The 18,394-nt window shown below is 33.8% G+C and overlaps 4 protein-coding genes across 4 annotated transcripts; 2 read left to right on the top strand and 2 right to left on the bottom strand.

Moving 5' to 3' along the window:
- Window positions 1-1,124: 1,124 nt before the first annotated feature.
- LOC145129385 (protein GRAVITROPIC IN THE LIGHT 1-like) lies at window positions 1,125-4,185 on the top strand. Its single transcript, XM_079064078.1, has 3 exons — window positions 1,125-1,185; window positions 1,260-1,397; window positions 2,507-4,185. Exons 1-3 carry the CDS (start codon window positions 1,136-1,138, stop codon window positions 3,984-3,986), a joined length of 1,668 nt encoding a protein of 555 aa, XP_078920204.1. The 5' UTR covers window positions 1,125-1,135; the 3' UTR covers window positions 3,987-4,185.
- A 129-nt stretch (window positions 4,186-4,314) lies between these two features.
- On the top strand, window positions 4,315-5,860 carry LOC145129386 (DNA sliding clamp PCNA). The gene is made up of 4 exons (XM_079064079.1): window positions 4,315-4,725; window positions 4,935-5,087; window positions 5,197-5,294; window positions 5,368-5,860. The coding sequence occupies exons 1-4, from the start codon at window positions 4,407-4,409 to the stop codon at window positions 5,590-5,592; spliced, it is 795 nt and encodes a 264-aa protein (XP_078920205.1). The 5' UTR covers window positions 4,315-4,406; the 3' UTR covers window positions 5,593-5,860.
- Window positions 5,861-7,230: 1,370 nt separating this feature from the next.
- LOC145132531 (cytosolic enolase 3-like) lies at window positions 7,231-10,754 on the bottom strand. Its single transcript, XM_079067342.1, has 12 exons — window positions 10,372-10,754; window positions 10,076-10,230; window positions 9,817-9,991; window positions 9,552-9,740; window positions 9,379-9,459; window positions 9,221-9,297; window positions 9,040-9,143; window positions 8,852-8,950; window positions 8,697-8,782; window positions 8,024-8,110; window positions 7,675-7,872; window positions 7,231-7,484 (listed from the first exon to the last, which is right to left on the bottom strand). The coding sequence occupies exons 1-12, from the start codon at window positions 10,474-10,476 to the stop codon at window positions 7,416-7,418; spliced, it is 1,425 nt and encodes a 474-aa protein (XP_078923468.1). The 5' UTR covers window positions 10,477-10,754; the 3' UTR covers window positions 7,231-7,415.
- A 1,227-nt stretch (window positions 10,755-11,981) lies between these two features.
- On the bottom strand, window positions 11,982-16,185 carry LOC145131399 (neutral ceramidase 2-like). The gene is made up of 10 exons (XM_079066088.1): window positions 15,950-16,185; window positions 15,030-15,413; window positions 14,692-14,900; window positions 14,292-14,612; window positions 13,961-14,225; window positions 13,597-13,855; window positions 13,390-13,515; window positions 13,232-13,295; window positions 12,975-13,120; window positions 11,982-12,669 (listed from the first exon to the last, which is right to left on the bottom strand). Exons 2-10 carry the CDS (start codon window positions 15,362-15,364, stop codon window positions 12,121-12,123), a joined length of 2,274 nt encoding a protein of 757 aa, XP_078922214.1. The 5' UTR covers window positions 15,365-15,413; window positions 15,950-16,185; the 3' UTR covers window positions 11,982-12,120.
- Between the last annotated feature and the right edge of the window lie 2,209 nt (window positions 16,186-18,394).

The following is an 18,394-nucleotide window of genomic DNA, read 5'->3' as shown; positions in this document are numbered from 1 at the left end:
CATAAACAGAAAGGAATAAAATGTCACCTTCTTCCATCCCCTTCCTCTGCTCCCGCCATCACCCTTCCTTTACCACCTTATACCATATAGAGATGGTGGTTTCAACATCACTTAAACCAATAATCATTGTCCCCCCTCATTCGTCACTCATCTATGCCATCATTTTCCGTATTCTTCGGTGTTGAACCCGATCCACCGCCATTGTATTTCTCTAATTTTGGGTCGGTCGCTTCCATCCCCAAATCCCTACGTGATGGCTTTAGCAATGGTCTCAAGATGAAGGCCCAATCTGCATAAAACTAATGTTGAACCTGAGAAACAACTTTTTGTTTCAAGATGTCATGAATGTTTGATGATGGAGGTACACATCGAGAATTATGTTGAACTCATACATGAAGAGGGTGAATCGATAACGAACAATTACACATATTCTCATCTTTGTATAAAAGTCAATTTGTATAAGAATTTGAGTCTCCATCGATTGTTGAAGACGTAGGCAGATTACCACCCTTCCGACAATACTGTTGCCTAGAGATGAAGGCGACGATGAGAGAATGGAGAAGGGAGGTCACCGATGATGTTAGAAGGAGTAAAGACGGAAACAAAGGTCCCTTGTGGTGGTTCTGGGGATTAATTCCAAATGAGGGTTAACATTGGGAAGATGAATTCAATGAGGTGGGAGCCAATAGAAGGGGGGGATTTGGTTTAATAGGTTTTTTCTGTTTTAAAATAAAATGGGGTTTTATTTAATTTATAATAAAATATAAAAAATAGAAACCAATAAATATTTAGTTATGGGTAAAATAGTAATTTTATATCAAACATAATCAAACCACAGAGACAAACCATGCAAAAATTGAAACCATGGGGACCAATGGTGTGATATTTTCCATCGAAATTATACAAGTGTTATATTTTGCAAACCACAGGGACCAACTATACAATTTTGTCTAAAAATTATGTATGAAAATCTTTTAGAATGTAATATTTAAAAGTGGAAGGACTTGATTGCAAGTTTTCTTAAACATAAAGGTCCTTCATGCATTTCTAAATTCTAAGCATTACTTCTTGGTGGTCTATAAATAAACTCCATCGCGTTTGATCTCAAACAGCGTACACATAAACCGAAGGAAATATGTTTCCAAGCATGTTATGTGGAGCATGCAAATCTCATCATAATCACAGGTGCAATTTCATTATTTTCTCGTATAAACATTTATTTTATTTAGTCATTAATGCAACAATAATTTTTGTATCAGGAATTTGAAGATGAATAACTTAAAATCATTGGAACCGATATCAAATATCCGGTTTCAGCACTCCATTCCATTGGACATGGATCCCGATAACATCTTGATCACCACTATTTCGTCAAAATCGAATAAAATATTAAACAAGTAAGAGTTAATAATTTTTTTGAATATTCCCTCTATGCCAAATAATAAATGATTTGTATATAATTTAAAGCAAGATTTTACTAAAATATAAAATTCACAAGCGCTCATGCATGTAATGTAACATAAATTATCATTATAAGTTACAGTTCCAAGTTTTCTTTCATATAATATTAATTTTTTTATTTTATTTTATCCGGAAACATAACGATCATGCAAAACATGTGCTACTTTTGATATCGAAGTAAATTTTATAACAAATTTTAACATTACAAGCTTCATAAATCTACATCTTTTTGTTTCAAATTAGATTTAAATTTTCAATTTTTGGTTGAAGTGCATTTTTCTAGACAACTTATGATACGGTTAAGCTATTCATTTAGTGAAAATAAAAAACATACAATTACTTTATATATTATACAAGTAGAATGTATGTATTAAATTTACATAAACTATTTTTTTGACATCTTTAGGTTTAAATTTATAGCATTATTTAGTAAAAAGAAAAAAAGCATACAATTACTTTATACAAGTAAAATGTATGTATTAAATCCAATGTATGTCTAACTGACAGTGGATTAAAAATCTCACTGTGAATGTTTTGTTGACGTTCAACTAATATTGAATTGGATAGTTATTGAGCTGTTCAATAAGAAAAACGTAACTTTTAGATTATTAAATACTATGATAAAATATACTGTATTTTATAAACATATTTCAACAAAATATATAAATAAGTTATAAGTAAGGAATGAAAACATGACGTTTCAACAAAATATATAAATAAGTTATAAGTGTCGTGACATGCCGTGTGTGGCTTGTACCGTATCCAGGGCCGGTCCTAAAAAATGAAATATTCTTAAAGGCCCAGGACGAACAAGAAAAAAAAGGGCCTTATTTTTATTATAATTTTATATTTTTAAATAAAAATATATAATAAAAAAAATTGAGCCCTGTGCACTGTCCACTTTGCCCCCCAACTTATCACTATCAACAAAAGTTTACATCGTATGATTTCTGAGATCGCGATACATGAATTGATAATCTTTTTACAACCCAGTCGAAATCTTCAACTACTCCGAATTAATTGCTTGATTGGTTGTTTTTGACAGAAACGGCGGAGGGTTTAGGAAGATGGCCAACAAGGTTTCTAATTTCTCCGACATGATCCACCGTGTCACCGCCTCCTGTTTGCTCCACCCACTCTGTTCCGGCAGCAACAACACCGATGACATTTCGGAACACGATACCGGAGAAGACGGTTCTGAAGAAGAAGGCACGTACAAGACTGAAGAGGGAAATGAAGAAGAAGATGCAGAAGAGTACTTGGAGGCTGCGGTGGCGATGGTGGAGGAGCAAAGTGGTTACAGAACCAAGAAGGAGATTGAAATGGTGTTGTTAATGGGTGAGGTGTTTGAAGCGGTGTCATCTATGAAGACTGCGTATGTTAGTCTACAGGAGGCGCATTGTCCGTGGGATGCAGATAAGATGAGGTTATCCGACGTGGCGGTTGTGGCTGAGCTGAGGAAATTGGGGGTTTTTAGAGAGAGGTTCCGGCGGAGTTTCGGGATGAACATTGACAGGTCTAATAAGACGGTGTCGGGGCCGACGCTGAGGGACGTGGTGGCGCCGTATGAGGCGGCGATGGAGAAATTGAAGATGGAGGTGAGAAGCAAGGAGGCGGAGGTTGATAACTTGAGAGAGAAATTAAAGACGGCCACCACCATCAACGGCAGCGCCGGAAGGAAGTGTAGGTCTCATTCGCATCAATCAAAGAGAAGAGTCAGCTGCAGTAGTCAATTCCAATGTCCATCCACCGTTCCAGTTTCTCCGGCGCCGATGGTGGTGCCGGAGCTATTCGAAACATGTGTGAAATCCGTTAAAGAAGGATCGAGATCCTTTGCGTCACTACTCCTCTCGCTCATGAAGGCGGCACATTGGGACATCACAGCCACCGTCAAATCCATCACCGGCACTAACTCCGCCATAACAGAGTCCATTGTCGGACCAAAACAAGCCAAATACTCACTCGAATCATATGTAAACCGAAAAATCTTCCAAGGATTCGACCACGAGACATTCTACATAGATGGGAGCATATCTTCTATCCTAAACCCTAACCAATTCCGATCAGAATGCTTCACGCAGTACTCCGACATGAAATCATTGGATCCGATGGAGCTACTTGGGATCCTACCAACATCCCAATTCGGAAAATTCTGCTCGAAGAAGTACCTTTCAATTGTACATCCAAAAATGGAGGAATCGCTGTTTGGAGATTTAGAACAGCGACGGCAGTTGTTAGCCGGGAACCATCCAAGGAGCCGATTTTACGGCGAGTTCTTGGCGCTGGCGAAGGCGGTGTGGCTGCTTCATTTGGTTGCGTTTTCGTTGGATCCGCTGCCGAGCCATTTTGAAGGGAGTAGAGGGGCGGAGTTCCACCCGGAATATATGGAGAGTGCGGTGAGGTTTCCCGGAGGGAGGGTAAGTAGCGGACTTATTGTTGGGTTTCCGGTGAGTCCAGGGTTTAAGCTCGGAAATGGACATGTCGTAAAAGCGAGGGTATATCTTGTACCTAAGACTGAACTTTAGGCGAAGATTTGAAATATTCAACAAAACAATAAACAAAAAAAATAAAAATTAACATGTATCTTGAATAAGTATTTAGTATATTTTAATTTCTGTATTAATTGTATTTTAATTAGCTACTTTGTGTAATGTCTTTTTTTTTGGTGCTATTGTTGTCGAATTTAACAAGTATATTTTTTATAGCACAATCTCAATCAATTCATATGAATGTATTATGTATGATATAGTGCGTATTTAATATTTAGCCCAAAAGCCCAATATTCCATAACCCACCGCCAACGATGAAAAAAATTGTGGCGGGAATACATTTTACTATAAAACCCAAAACCCTTGCTACCCATCTTGACATTTTGGTTTCCCCGCGTTTTTTATTGAGCCCTAACCCTAGTTTCTCAACCGGAAAGTTCATCTGTCGCCGGAAAAATGTTGGAGCTAAGGCTAGTTCAGGGGAGTCTCCTGAAGAAAGTGATGGAGTCGATCAAGGACCTGGTCAACGATGCCAACTTTGACTGCTCCGCCACCGGGTTTTCGCTTCAGGCGATGGACTCGAGTCACGTAGCGCTGGTGTCGCTCCTTCTTAGATCCGAAGGATTTGAACACTACCGATGTGATCGTAACCTATCTATGGGCATGAACCTCAGCAACATGTCCAAGATGCTGAGGTGCGCCGGTAATGATGACATCATCACTCTCAAGGCCGACGACGGTAGCGACACCGTTACTTTCATGTTTGAAAGCCCTAGTAAGTTGCTGTTTCAATTCCTAATTGTGTTCACCATCAATTTGATGGTTTTGTTTGCATACCTTTTAATCAGAGTTATATAGCTTGTATGAAGTTTTTGTCAATTCTCTGAAGTTATATCATGTCAATGACGAAGATTTGGATTTATAGATGCTAGATCCTGATTATATCTTATTTTAGAAGCTAAAATTCGAGAGTATTTTCTGCAGCTCAAGATAAGATTGCTGATTTTGAGATGAAACTGATGGACATTGATAGTGAGCACCTTGGAATTCCTGAAGCAGAGTACCATGCCATTGTTCGAATGCCTTCAGCTGAGTTTGCAAGGATCTGTAAAGATCTCAGTAGTATTGGTGATACAGGTAGCTCTTTCGTCCTTACTTGGATGTGATTCGTTGTCTCTACTCCTGGTTCTTTGAATCAATCAAAGATTACAAATGTATAAACTTAAGAAGCTGATTTTGCTTGCAGTTGTGATTTCTGTGACGAAAGAAGGTGTGAAGTTTTCAACAAGAGGTGATATTGGAACTGCAAATGTTGTTTGTAGGCAGAACACTACAGTAGATAAGGTATGTATACTAACTACTCTTTGTATCATAAATAGTTTTAGAATGAAAATTTGTTAAAAAGATGAATTTGCAGCCAGAAGAGGCGACAGTTATTGAGATGAATGAGCCTGTGTCTTTGACATTTGCATTAAGATACATGAACTCGTTTACAAAGGCAACTCCATTATCGAGTACTGTGACAATCAGTTTGTCTTCAGAGCTTCCTGTAGTGGTGGAGTACAAGATTGCAGAGATGGGGTACATTAGGTTTTATTTGGCTCCTAAGATTGAAGAAGATGATGAAGAGAACAAATCTTGAATCAACAAGACACAAGTGAGCTGTGAGAACTAAAATACTAAATGCTTTGTTAGTTGTTTGCTAGTTGAAAGTATATTGTGTACTATGTACTCGCCTGAACTTAGCCAAGTTTTCTTTATGCTACTTTTTTTTAATCATTTTGTTAGGATTTTTCAGGCTTATATGAGGTGTATGTTTTGTTTTTTATAAAATTGCTACTTGGTATTGGTACTCTTATTTCTACCACATTTGAATCTGTTTTTGTAATTGAAGCCGATTTTTGTATTCATTGTTTGGGATTAAAGCGTTTTAGATGAATTTGTTCTAAGTTTGACTTTTACTTCAAGCTTGGTGTAAAATTCACATGAATCAACTTATCTCATTGATAGAGCCTGTCAGCCTGGCCAGGGTTGTGCAAAGAAAACTAAACACCAAAAGACTGAACCTTTTTAATAAGCAAGAGTTATTGTTTTTTTTTTTTTTTTAAAAAAAACAAATAACTTTTAGGTTTGACTTATTATATAAACCAAAAAACCTAATCAAACTAAAATACCCAAATGATGTCGTTTTATATACAAAGCTCAATTGGTCAAGTATGTTACAAATAATTGTCATGTATTTATGGTTTTCATTAAAAAATAAAATAAGCATTGTTAAATTGTTGTGTTATTTTTTTTAGTATATAACTTGTTTCTTTTTTATGAATTTTCAACATTTTTAATGAAGAAACCCAAAAATAAAAATAAAAGAACAAAAAACTTAAAATTGAAAAACGAAAAATAAACCGAAAATGGGCTTTAGATTGTAGATCCAAACAAACATCTTCCTTCTAGCTATGCACAATAACCGTGGTTCTAGACCGGTTTCGGTTTCGAAACCGTATGGTGTTTTTAAAACGGTCTTGTAATGGTCTGGTATTTTTTCAGACCAGTCTCACGCTAATTTTTTTTTGGCCAAATTGGGACTGGTCTCGCGTTCTTTGCATGCCCCTTTTCAGTTTAGTTTTGGTGGGTTTTCGGTTCGGTTTTGAGTTTTTTCGAAGTCAGATAACGTGTTATTAAAAAATATGTAATGAAAAACAAAAATTATATGTAAATAAACTTTAGCTTCGGTTTTTTAGAACGGTCTCGCATCGGTCTTGGAATGGTCTGATCTTTTATTGAAACCGGTCTCGGAACGGTCTATTTTTTTTTCAAATTGGTCGGTCCCAGATGGCCTTGGGCTGATCCGGTTTTTTCTTTTTCGAACCTATCTTTTTTCGGTCCAGACTCAGTTTTTTTTTTGGGACCAGTGCGAGACCTGTCTTTTTGTTTATGTCTATGTTTCTTCTGTCATTTAAGCCGCATAAAGATTATTTATTATTATTATTTATAATATTATTGTATTAGTTGCAAAAATTATTTAATTTTTAAAAATCAAGTCAAATTTGTTCATTTAATTAGTACCTGATTTGACATACCCCATGTTTAAACTCAAATGTGCTATATAAATTATATAGCCCGGGAACCTTAATAATAGTCGAGTCAAAGATCCAAAAACATTAAACAAAGAAAACAAAGAATACCCTAGTTTCTGGTTTAATCAATCGTATTTTACACATATTATATCATTTATATGCTTGTGCAGGGAAAGGGTAGTAGTATAATGAGTAATAACAACTTGAAGGTAACAACATGTGCAATTTATAAATGACTAAGATTGGTTTCAGTTTTACATGAAAATTTTGTTTACACAATGATAACACAACACAAAACACTCCTCCATACAAATCAGATCTAGAAAAGAAAGATTATGACACAACAAACTGGTATCGGTATTACCTTTGCATTGAAAGTTGAAAGTGTTCAGGAATGCCTCCAGTCGTCACCAACATATCTTGCTTGATCCCCAATCTCTTCTTCAATTCTAATTAACTGCACAAAACTTGAGATTATTATTAAACCCCACATATCCTCCTAATATTCTGGAGACTCTGGACTAAGTGCTTGTTTCTTTTTTACTCAATGTGTTAAGCACTTAATCTCAACAGCTACACATGGCCATGGGTGTTAATTTTTTTGACTTAATTTGGACAGAATGACTAAAAAAAAAAAAAAAACGAACCTGATTGTACTTGGCTAAGCGCTCTCCTCTACAAGGTGCACCTGCTTTTATCTGACCCGTGCCAAGACCCACTGATAAATCAGCTAAAAAAGAATCATCTGTTTCTCCACTTCTTTGTGATATTACCACACCCCAGTTACCATCTTTTGCCATCTTCACTACTTCAATGGCTTCTGTCACACTCCCAACTTGGTTCACCTGCATGTGTGTGTTTCTTTACAAATTATTCTTAACACTTAACATTCATTTTTGTATACATCATTTTCCCATTTTGTCCTTGTTGAGACGTGTTTTTACTTTTTACATATTTAACTAATACTCATTTAGGATTTTTTTTTATTTATTTAACCTTGAGAAGAAGTGCATTGCAAGCATGTTCTTGGATGGCTCTTTCAACACGTTTAGGATTTGACATCAACAAGTCATCTCCAACAACCTGCATATAAAATAATAGTCATGTAAGACATTTAATGGTGTGTTTGGTTCGTGGATTCCGATGGAATTGGAATTCAAGATTCCATTTAATGGTGTGTTTGGTTGCCAAATGGATGCAATTCATTTTCATCAAATTCGTGTTTCATGGAATTCAATTACATTCTTCCTCATTGTAATTTGTCACCGAGTATTAGCTGTTTTTTTTTTTTTGAGTTCTAAAAAGTTTCTTCTTGCAAATTTGGTCCGTATTGAGTTTTTTGTAATGTTATTGGTCCCTGTTCCAAGAAAAATGACTATTTTTGGGACAAAAAGTAGTCATTCTCACTTGGAACAGCAACCAAAAACATTATGAAAACTCAAATAAGGACCAAAATTGTAAAAGTCAACTGTAACCAGGGACCAAAAATGTAATCTACTTGAAATTATATTAAAAGTGAAAACTTTAGAAAGTTAATCAACTTTTATTGTTAAATTCAGTTCAGTTTCCTTCCAACCAAATGTGTAACAAATTACAATTTCTTCATAATCCAATTCTTTCCAAAAACATACTCTAAACCAGCCAACATAATAAGGATTCATAAACAAACCTGGCAAATTCCAAGCCCTGAAAAATACTTCACTTGTTCCCAATCCTCCTTGTCAAATGGATCCTCGATAGACACAATAGGATAGTCTAAAAAACCAAAATAAGTCAAAATTAATGAATCATTGTCTCATAAAACGTGACAACATGTTCATATACCTCTACATAGTTCCTTATAAATCTCAATCATATCTTCTCCTGATTTAAAGTTTTGTCCCGACTTTCTTGGAGATTTGAAATCTAAGTCATACTTTGAACCTAAAATCAAGAGTAATATAGATGTCAAGTTTTTTTGTTTTGTATTTTCAAAAACTATAGTTAAAAGAGTTATAGATTTGTAATATTACCTATGCAAAAATCAGTAGCAGCAATGTCAACTGCAATCTTTAGTTTATCAATATACCCTGTTCTACCAATTGCCTCCATAACAAGATCTAGTCCTTCTCTAAAGCTGCAAAAATAGAATACCAAAATCATAAATTGAGGTAAAAAGATCACATCATATTAATCAGAAGACAATAGACATGCCTGGTGATATCAGGAGCAAGGCCACCATCTTCACCAACATTACATCCATGTGCACCATATTTCTCTGCAATAACAGCCTGCATTTCAACAGATAACAATTTTTTAAAAAGAAGATAGGATGAGAATGACACAATGGATTGGTATGATGAGCAACTCACCTTCAAATGATGATATGTTTCAGATCCCATTTGCATTGCCTCCTCAAATCTTTGTGCCCCAACTGGAAGAATCATAATCTCCTGATCATATTAAAACAAAATTCTCAGAAGATTTAACTACATTGAGAAATGGGAATTGATCACATATATTAATATATAAAACATCAGCTTACTCGTATAGCCAAATTGTTCCCAGCATGTTTTCCTCCACTTATTAGAGTGAAGGCAGGAACAGGAAGAACATTGCTTCCTCTTCCAGAAAGTTCAGCAATATGTTTGTAAAGTGGAACATCCTTTTCAGCAGCTCCAGCTCTGCAAGCAGCAATTGACACTGCTAATATTGCATTTGCTCCAAGTTCACCCTGGATACATCATAAATGATTAAAACATATAAGATGATACCAGAAAAAATGTTATAATTGCAGTTTGGATAGCTACCTTTTTCTCAGTTTTGTCCAGATCTATCATTGCCTGATCAATTTGGTTCTGAAGGATTGGATCCATGCCAACTATAGCTTCAGATATCTTCTCATTGATATTCTTAACAGCTTTGCTCACACCATTTCCAAGATATGTGGATTTATCTCCATCACGTAACTCAATAGCTTCATACCTGTATTATGTAACAATTAAGGATCATATATATGTATTTACCATCTTGTATTTAAAAAATATAGACTAATTATAAAGAATTTACATTCCAGTAGGAGCACCACTTGGAACAGACGCTCTGAACATTCCTTTATTGGTATACAAATCAACTTCAACAGTTGGAATTCCTCTACTATCAAGAATTTGCCTCGCTTTAACCTTGGTTATCACCGAAGGAACAGCTTTCCGCATATGATTAGACTATACATAAACAAGCAAATTAAATGTTTAGGATGATAATCGACGTGGTTTTAAGGTTAGTATAATCTTCTTATGACAATAATCGAGCTGATTGCAAATTCAAAACTTAAGAAGTGATTAGAAAGATTAGAAAAAGCTCACAATGAATAGAACGGGATCGGGAGTTTTTGCCCTAACAGCAGCATTGACAGCGTCTTCAATCTTCCGAGAGAGCGTGTGCTTATCTAGATAGTCCTGAACTGACATTTCAGCTTATGGTGTAACTACTATGGCTACTGCTACTGCGTACACCTCGCTCAATGGACCTCTCTATTCGATTACTCTTGGACTAAATCGGATATGGCAAAATTTGCAGAGATCGGAGAGAATAACGTCTGGGAATGAAGAATTTTTCCGGCAGGTTAAAACCTAAACACCATGCTGAAATTCGAATTGTTTCCGGAGAGTTGTGCTTGTTGGATTTGACTCACAGGTCAGAGGTGCAAAGAGTATTCCTGTCTTTCATGTTCTAAAATTATTTTTAAGTTTTCCTAAAAACTTAAAAGGGGAAACAAACATATATTTATTTTTATTATAAATTTATACTTTTTTTTGTTGTACTTTCAACTTTTTTATCAGAATATTGTATATTATTTATAAAAAAATATTATAATAATGAGATTTGAATATAATGACATAATACAAGTTAAGATATTTTTTAGGCAATGTTTGCAAAAAGAAGCTATATTTTGGGAGCAAATATAGTCATTTTATTTGAAACTCAAAAACTTCAAATATGGACAAAAATACAAGAGAATCTTGAGACACCAAAATTACAAAACGCACCTATACTTATAGAAATACATGTAATTTACTTTATTTTTTATAATAAAATGTCCATATCATATGAGATTTACACCATTATTTAATACAATCATGACATAGAAGAGTTAACGTGTAAAATTCCATATAGAAGAAGGTCTATGGTTCATTAGTAGTGATTCATGATTTATGGGTTTTGAAAAATATTCGGTATAGACCGTTCATATAGTACACTTTTATCATTTTTTTAGGACATGACCCAAGTTGATATGTTTTATATAATGTCATGTAACTTTATAGCGGAATGTGGAAGTCCTAATCTCTTTCATATCCTTTTCACTCACTTCTAACACTTTCATACTCCATCTAATGAACATAATAACAATCTTTTTTTTCGAAAGAATCCAAAATAACTAACTTATTTGTGAGTAAACATCAAGATTGCAAAATGGTTGAATTCTATTTTTATATCCAATTTGTCCATTTTTTTGAAGTGATGGAAGTTACAATTAGTGATGAATGCAAAATCATCTGGCTTGTGCTTCCTTTTTCTCATTTTGGCTGCAATTACTTTTTAAATATCCAATATGGACAGTTTTTATAATAATAAAAAATACACTTTCTATCACATAACAATGACATTACATAAAATCATGCTAATTTGTGTCATGTCAGGATAATTCAAATCTCAATGCTATAATGGGTAAAATTTTGTTGTAATAAGGAAACAATGCTATAATTAGGAACTATAAGAAACTACATTGTTGTTTCTTGCATTTTGCCCAACATTATGCCCTGTTGTTTCATCAAGAATTTATTGCCAAGTAATTTATGTTCCGCCGAATAACAATAAATGACCATTATAACATTTGTTTAGAATGAATCTTAAACACAAACAAGTGTAGAATATTTCCCCTTTCTTTATGAATATTAAAAAATTTGTAAGATGATTTTATAAGAAGTGGAGATCTTTATGATATATTTAACTTAGTTGTATGAACACATAAATTACATGATACATGAGCTCGTGTACAATGAATTTATGGAATAACAAGTTTTTAATCTCAAATTGTTAAAACAGTCCAAAAATTACTTAACCACAAAAGCACTCGATGAGCCACTAAAATGGCTAATGGAACCGAATAGACTTTTAGATGCACCAAAATGGCTCACCCTATAAACCCCGGGAACAGTTGATTGTGGGATCCGCCATTCTATAGTAGCATGACTTTGAGCACTAAGCTTTGAAGGCCTTGACCACTTAAACCGAAGGCAAATATCATCATCATCATAAACCGGGACCCACGTGTCCTGCCCTTGAAGCAACTCCACTAAAGCAAATGTCCCTTCAGTCATGAGATCGTTTCTAGGGCACGCTGACCAAAACACAACGGTCAGCGTGTCACCTTTTTTAAAGGTGGAATTTTGAGGGACGTCAGTACTGACATCCCCGAATTTGACTCCCAGTGGGGTTGAGTCCACCACCACGGGTGGTAGCAAGCCTATCTGCTTGCTTAGTAGATCCGGTGGTGGTGGGCCCGCTTCTACAGTTTTTCCGGTGACAATAGCGGTTGCGAGCTTTGTGAACTCCTGAATGTAGGCGCTTAGAGTATGCGGACCGTATAGCGTAGAAGCTCCCTTATAAAAAAACATAAAATATTCATGGTCACTTATGCACATACAATTTTGTACTTTGTTTGACGTACATTAGACTGAAACCGATGTCAATAGATAAAAATTGTCTGAAACAATGAGACAAAAAATTAAAACTTTTTGTCCTACCCAAAAAGGCAAGATTTTTTGTCCTACCAAAAAAGGTGGGATAGGTGTGCAAAATACGGGAATACCCTCCTCATTCTGATCATGGAAAATAGTCCTAGAAAGCTTGTCGAGTCCCCTTGTAACAAATGTAAATTTATTGAACAAATCATCAATTAAGTTACCTCATATCTTTGCATCTCATACTCCTCAAAAGTGGTAATATATTGAGAGTAGGTATTAGTTAAACCAGCTATGACAACATGAACTTTTCCTTTAAAAACAGCACTAACAGCATCACGCAATCGCCTCCCAGCCATAGTTGTAAATTCTGTTATTTTTCAACAATGTTATAATTAATCAATTTAGATTTAAAAGTTACAAAAAATTTAAAAGTGTTTGATTATTGTTTAAATATCTAAATTGTTCATCTATCATATACCTCCAGGTACACTGAGAATCACCATCTGCCCTATCTTTAATATTTGAACTGGGAGAATTGATGGCTGTCAAAGACAAAAAAAAAAATGTTATATAAATTCAAATGTTACCATTTTTGTAATTTTATGGGAATTTTGAGAAAAAAAATATGATACTCACCGCCCAATCATATGGCACCTTCATTTCTCCTGTATCAAGCAAAATAGGCTTTGGCTGTTGACAGTCTTTTTGCTCCTGACTTGGTGTTTTTAGCAAGTTCCTCACCAATTTCCAAAATGGATTCCCCTAAAAAGTAATTTAAAATTTTCAAATATACTTGTAACAAAATTGAAAAAACTCATAAAACCATGATTCGTTTTAACTTACAGTGTTGTCCCCTTGCTTAAAATCAAAAGCCCCAGGCCCATCAGTTGTTCCAGCTGCAAATGCAAATCCCATGGCAGCAGGACATGTTTTAACACTCTCATTCCCTCCTTTTTTCACCACAAGCTGTGAAAAATCCAAATAACTGTGACGAAAATCAATCTTTCCATTTAACTTTTCAGCAGCACTGTTAAAAAGATCAGCAGCTTTCTTGAATTGTCTCTCCCCAATTATACGCGTGCTTTCAAATTCATCTGGGTATCTGTCATTAATTGAAAAAATTCAAGATTCATACATAAAATAAAATAAAAAGTTAAAAACACATCAAGAGAAGGATTATAATGTATAAAAAAATAAAAACACAAACCCTGGTCCTCTTCCATAACACAACTCATTCTTCCCACCACAAGTACTATGATTAAAATCACAGGGTACCCCAGTATCTGTGCAAAAAGCCCCAAGCACATTTGGACTCACATCCCCACAATTCGATTGACAAAAAGCAGATACAAATATCGGCCTATCTGCAGATCTAAGAACACTTCTAACACGTCTTGATATGCTCAAATACTTGGTTGTTGGTTGACCTGAAGTTGACTGAAATGAAGAAGCGAGTTCCAGCAACTCATGGTCTGTATAAAAACACCATAAGATTAAAAATAAACAATTTTAACTGGTAATTATTTTAATAAACTTACGGTTTGTTTGTGAAACTTGAACAATATTGGAGACTCTTCGTGGGTTTTCATTTTCACTAACACGTTTCTGATTGAACCAATCTTCCATGAGGCGTGCAGCTGTTCCTTTATTGTCCCCACTGATTAACTCATTTGTACGACTCATTGAAGTCCCATGAGTAGCAAACCAGTTAAAGGCACCCACTGGACCCCACTGATCATCTACAAACTTCAAAAGTGTCATTTCTTTATCCACATCATACTTGTACTTTGCCCTTTCTGTTGCAGGATTGTTAAGATAAGAGCTAGGGCTACGATTCACACCCGCATCCAAGATCTCTCCTGCAAGTTTTATACCAAAATTATCATATAAATAAATGGCCCACAGTTTATAATGGTAACAAAAGTAAGATATTTTTACCTTTGTTTACAAAAACTGATCCAGGATGAAGGTTTTCATGAGCACGAATGATGCTTTGTTCAATGCCATCAACTATTACATCAAAGGATTGGCGTACGAATCCTAAAGATGTAACAATATACACCACATATTGCAGATAACCTCCAGGGCCTGCATGGGTGTGTATACCACTAATGGCAACGTTCTTTTCTGTGTATAAATCCCCATACCTATAGAGCAAAAAAAGATGTTTTATTTGTAACTAGCTATAAAGACTATAACTTCATCACCAATTATAAGTTTTAAGAAGTAAAGATAGAAGTATAGAACATTAGAACTACAGTAAAGTATTAAAATACCTTGCCTTCAACCTCTCTAGGACTTTGATGGTTATAAGCTGTGAGGCCATGCAAGCATCAAGATTTACAAATACCACACGGTTTCCCTGTGGCTCTGCAACAATAAATGCACGAGCTCGCAGCCGAAAATGGATGCCAGATGCAGTTTGATCTGAGTTTGCATAGCCCATCATGTTGACATCAGCAGCAGGCCCTGTGATGTCATAGCTTCCAAGTCCTACTAAGTAATTAGAAGCTGAGATTGTTGTTTTCCCATTCAGTACACAAACTAGTAATAAGATCCAAAACCATGCAATTGAATGTTGTTTCTGGATGAGAGCCTGAAAGAACTCCATAACAACTCCACCAACGTGTAGAATCTAGCTCTCTCTAGGTATTTCTTCACTGAAGATAACAAAATAGGAGTAAAAGTTATTCACATAATTGAATGGGTGAAACCAATCTTAACTTGATATACATGCCCTAGATTGGCTAGATATCATATCATACGTTCATAACACATTTGTATACATATTCTCAAAAATCAATATATCTCGAATAGGTAACATCATGAAGTCACAGTAAAACCAGAGGAAACAATTAAGTTTAGTACCAAATTTGCAAGTTTCCACGACAAACAACATCAAACAGCATGAGCACTGAACGGAATCTATTAACAACAATATTCAATCATCCAGATTTCCAAAGAACAACACCAGTCAACCAAGGCAATTGCACCATGAAACCGTTATAATTTTTGAATCATCATCGATAATCTCCGAATAACAAAAAAAGAAATACGTCTCAAATCACTATAATACTATATCATCTGCAACCGACAGATTATTATAACCAAAAACATTAAAATAACCTGTGTATTGAAATGGCAAACCAGATATGTCAAAATTGGAGGTTTAAACTAGAATAACTGAGATTTATACCTGAAATTTGACAGATTCAGCCGTGTATAGTGTCTACTCCATTAAATTGAGTGTGATTGTATCGTGTGAGTCTGATTGAGGTTTGAGTGGGAGAGAGGGTTGGAGTAATGGAGGAATGCGGGTATGAATGGAATTTATACATAGAGTGGCGTTGAAGTGAAGAGTGGGGAACATCGTTGGCGTTATTATAGTAGTAGGTGGAAGTCTGCGATGAATTAAATTAGGAGTCCACACATGATGCGTATGATTTTCAACGCTTTAGGGTCTAGATTTGTGATTATGATTATGATCGCAACAATATTGGGTTCAAACGTGATGTATATGTATCATATATTATATATGTTTGTTTCCTTTTTCTAGAAAACAATTAGAATATCTTTAGTTTAAGTTATAGTACTATACGGTAACGTTTATGGAAAGCTTTTAATGTTTTTTACTTGTTTGTTTTTGGTTAATAAAATGTAAACATTACCAACAATTATCAATTTTGACAGTTTTGACTTTGGTTAACTTTCTTTCACTTAACAGTATGATGTCTGATCTATAAAATAATATTTTTATTAAATCATATGCCAAGCGTTGTATAGTTTATTAATTGCAATATTATTCTTAATTCCATTACTGATTTCAAACTAGTTGTTTGTATGCAAGTCGTTTTAAATATGGTGTTCACAACTTCACATTGACTTAATATATTGCTATGATATTTTTCTTAAACTCAAACGTAAACTGGAAAATTATATAAGTTGATACCAAAACTAATCGGTTTTTCAGTTTTCCATAACGGAGACATAACCCAAAATCTTGTTGCGCAAATATGAGGTCTAACAAGATGCAATTTTTTTTGAAAATTCATACGTTAAAGAGATTTGGGAGTTTCAAATCAAAAATATATTAAATAAAAAAATTCCGTACTCCAACTTTATCTTAATCCAAAACAGGTTGTGAGATAATATTATAGGGCTTCGACACATTTTTTCTTGTTTTTACTGAAAAAAATAACATAATACAATGAAAGTTAGCCTAGAAATAAATAAGTATACACGAAAAAAAAAAACATATCACATAGTATCTCATTTTATCATTTTATAAATCATGTAATTTGTAAACTCTAGATCTAGTATTTTCTTCTTAATCTTATTAAAAAAACTATAAGTATAACAGAGCTATTTTTTTCGCAAAACACGAATCAATTGATCAAAACTGAAATACACAACTAACTATGGTATAATCAACAAATCCGATCCTTCAAGTTTTTTTGCTGAAAAGATTTCATTTCAACAACTAATAAGACAATTCCAACTACACATTTATTCCATTTAATCCACATAATCATTAATACTCGTATGTTAGTTGACTAATCTTGTCATGTGAGTGAGTGAGTCCCCTAATATAAAACCATAGATAATTTATTAGGAAAAAAAATTCACAATTGGTCCCTGTGGTTTATAGAATATCGACTTTGAGGACTTCCTAGCAAAAAGTCAAGCGACTGGTCCCTGTAGTTTGTAAAATTACATGAAAAGTCCTCCTTCCGTTAAATCTAACTTTTCAGCTGTTAGGTTTTAATGAAAAGACTATTTTGCCATTATACCAATATTGCAATACACTACAAACCTCAAAGACCATTCGTGTAATTTTCTAAATTTGAAATTTTATATATATAAATTATAAATTTCGCATTTTGTACATATATAAATTATAAATATAAACTATATATATATATATATATATATATATATATATATAATTTCAACCATTTGATAATTTTTTTTTTATCATTTTGACATTTTGTTTTCTATTTTTATTTTATAGTTTTAGTTATTTATGGTTTTTTTTTGTTATATTTTTATTTATTTTGATTCAAGTAAATAAACTTAAATTCGATAAACCATGTCGAAATTATTTTTTCTTTAATTTTTTTTATTTGTGAATTGAAGCGTTAATGTTTTTTTATTTTTTTATTTTATTTTTTATTTTTTTTTAAATTTTATTTCGTTATTGTTCATGTTGTTTTTGGATGATCCATAGTTAATATCGTTAGCAAATTTATGTTTGCATTTATCATTATCATTATTTGACATTTTGTTTTCTATTTTTGTTATAATTTTAATTATTTATTATTCATCTATTGTTTTTATTTATTTTGATTCAAGTAATGAAAAATAAAAAAACAAAAAATAAAACTCAAACACCAAATTCTAATATACTCTAATATATTAATACATTTTACATTTTCATCTTTTTTTGTTTTTTTTTTGTTTTTTTTTACTCTTTAGTATTATTTTTTTTTATTTTTTTCATATTATTTTTTAATTATTTCCTATTTTTATTTTTTTCGTTGTTTCGATTTATTTTTCATCAACTTGATAAATTTTTTTTGACCTTTTCCAAAAAATGTAAAATGTATGAATATATTAGAGTATATTACAATTTTGGTGTTTG

The sequence above is a fragment of the Lactuca virosa genome, chromosome 8 (assembly GCF_052849685.1).
Source record: "Lactuca virosa cultivar CGN04683 chromosome 8, Lactuca_virosa_CGN04683_v6, whole genome shotgun sequence".
In the NCBI taxonomy this organism is placed as follows: domain Eukaryota; kingdom Viridiplantae; phylum Streptophyta; class Magnoliopsida; order Asterales; family Asteraceae; genus Lactuca; species Lactuca virosa.
This window is presented reverse-complemented; position numbering and strand designations above follow the sequence as displayed.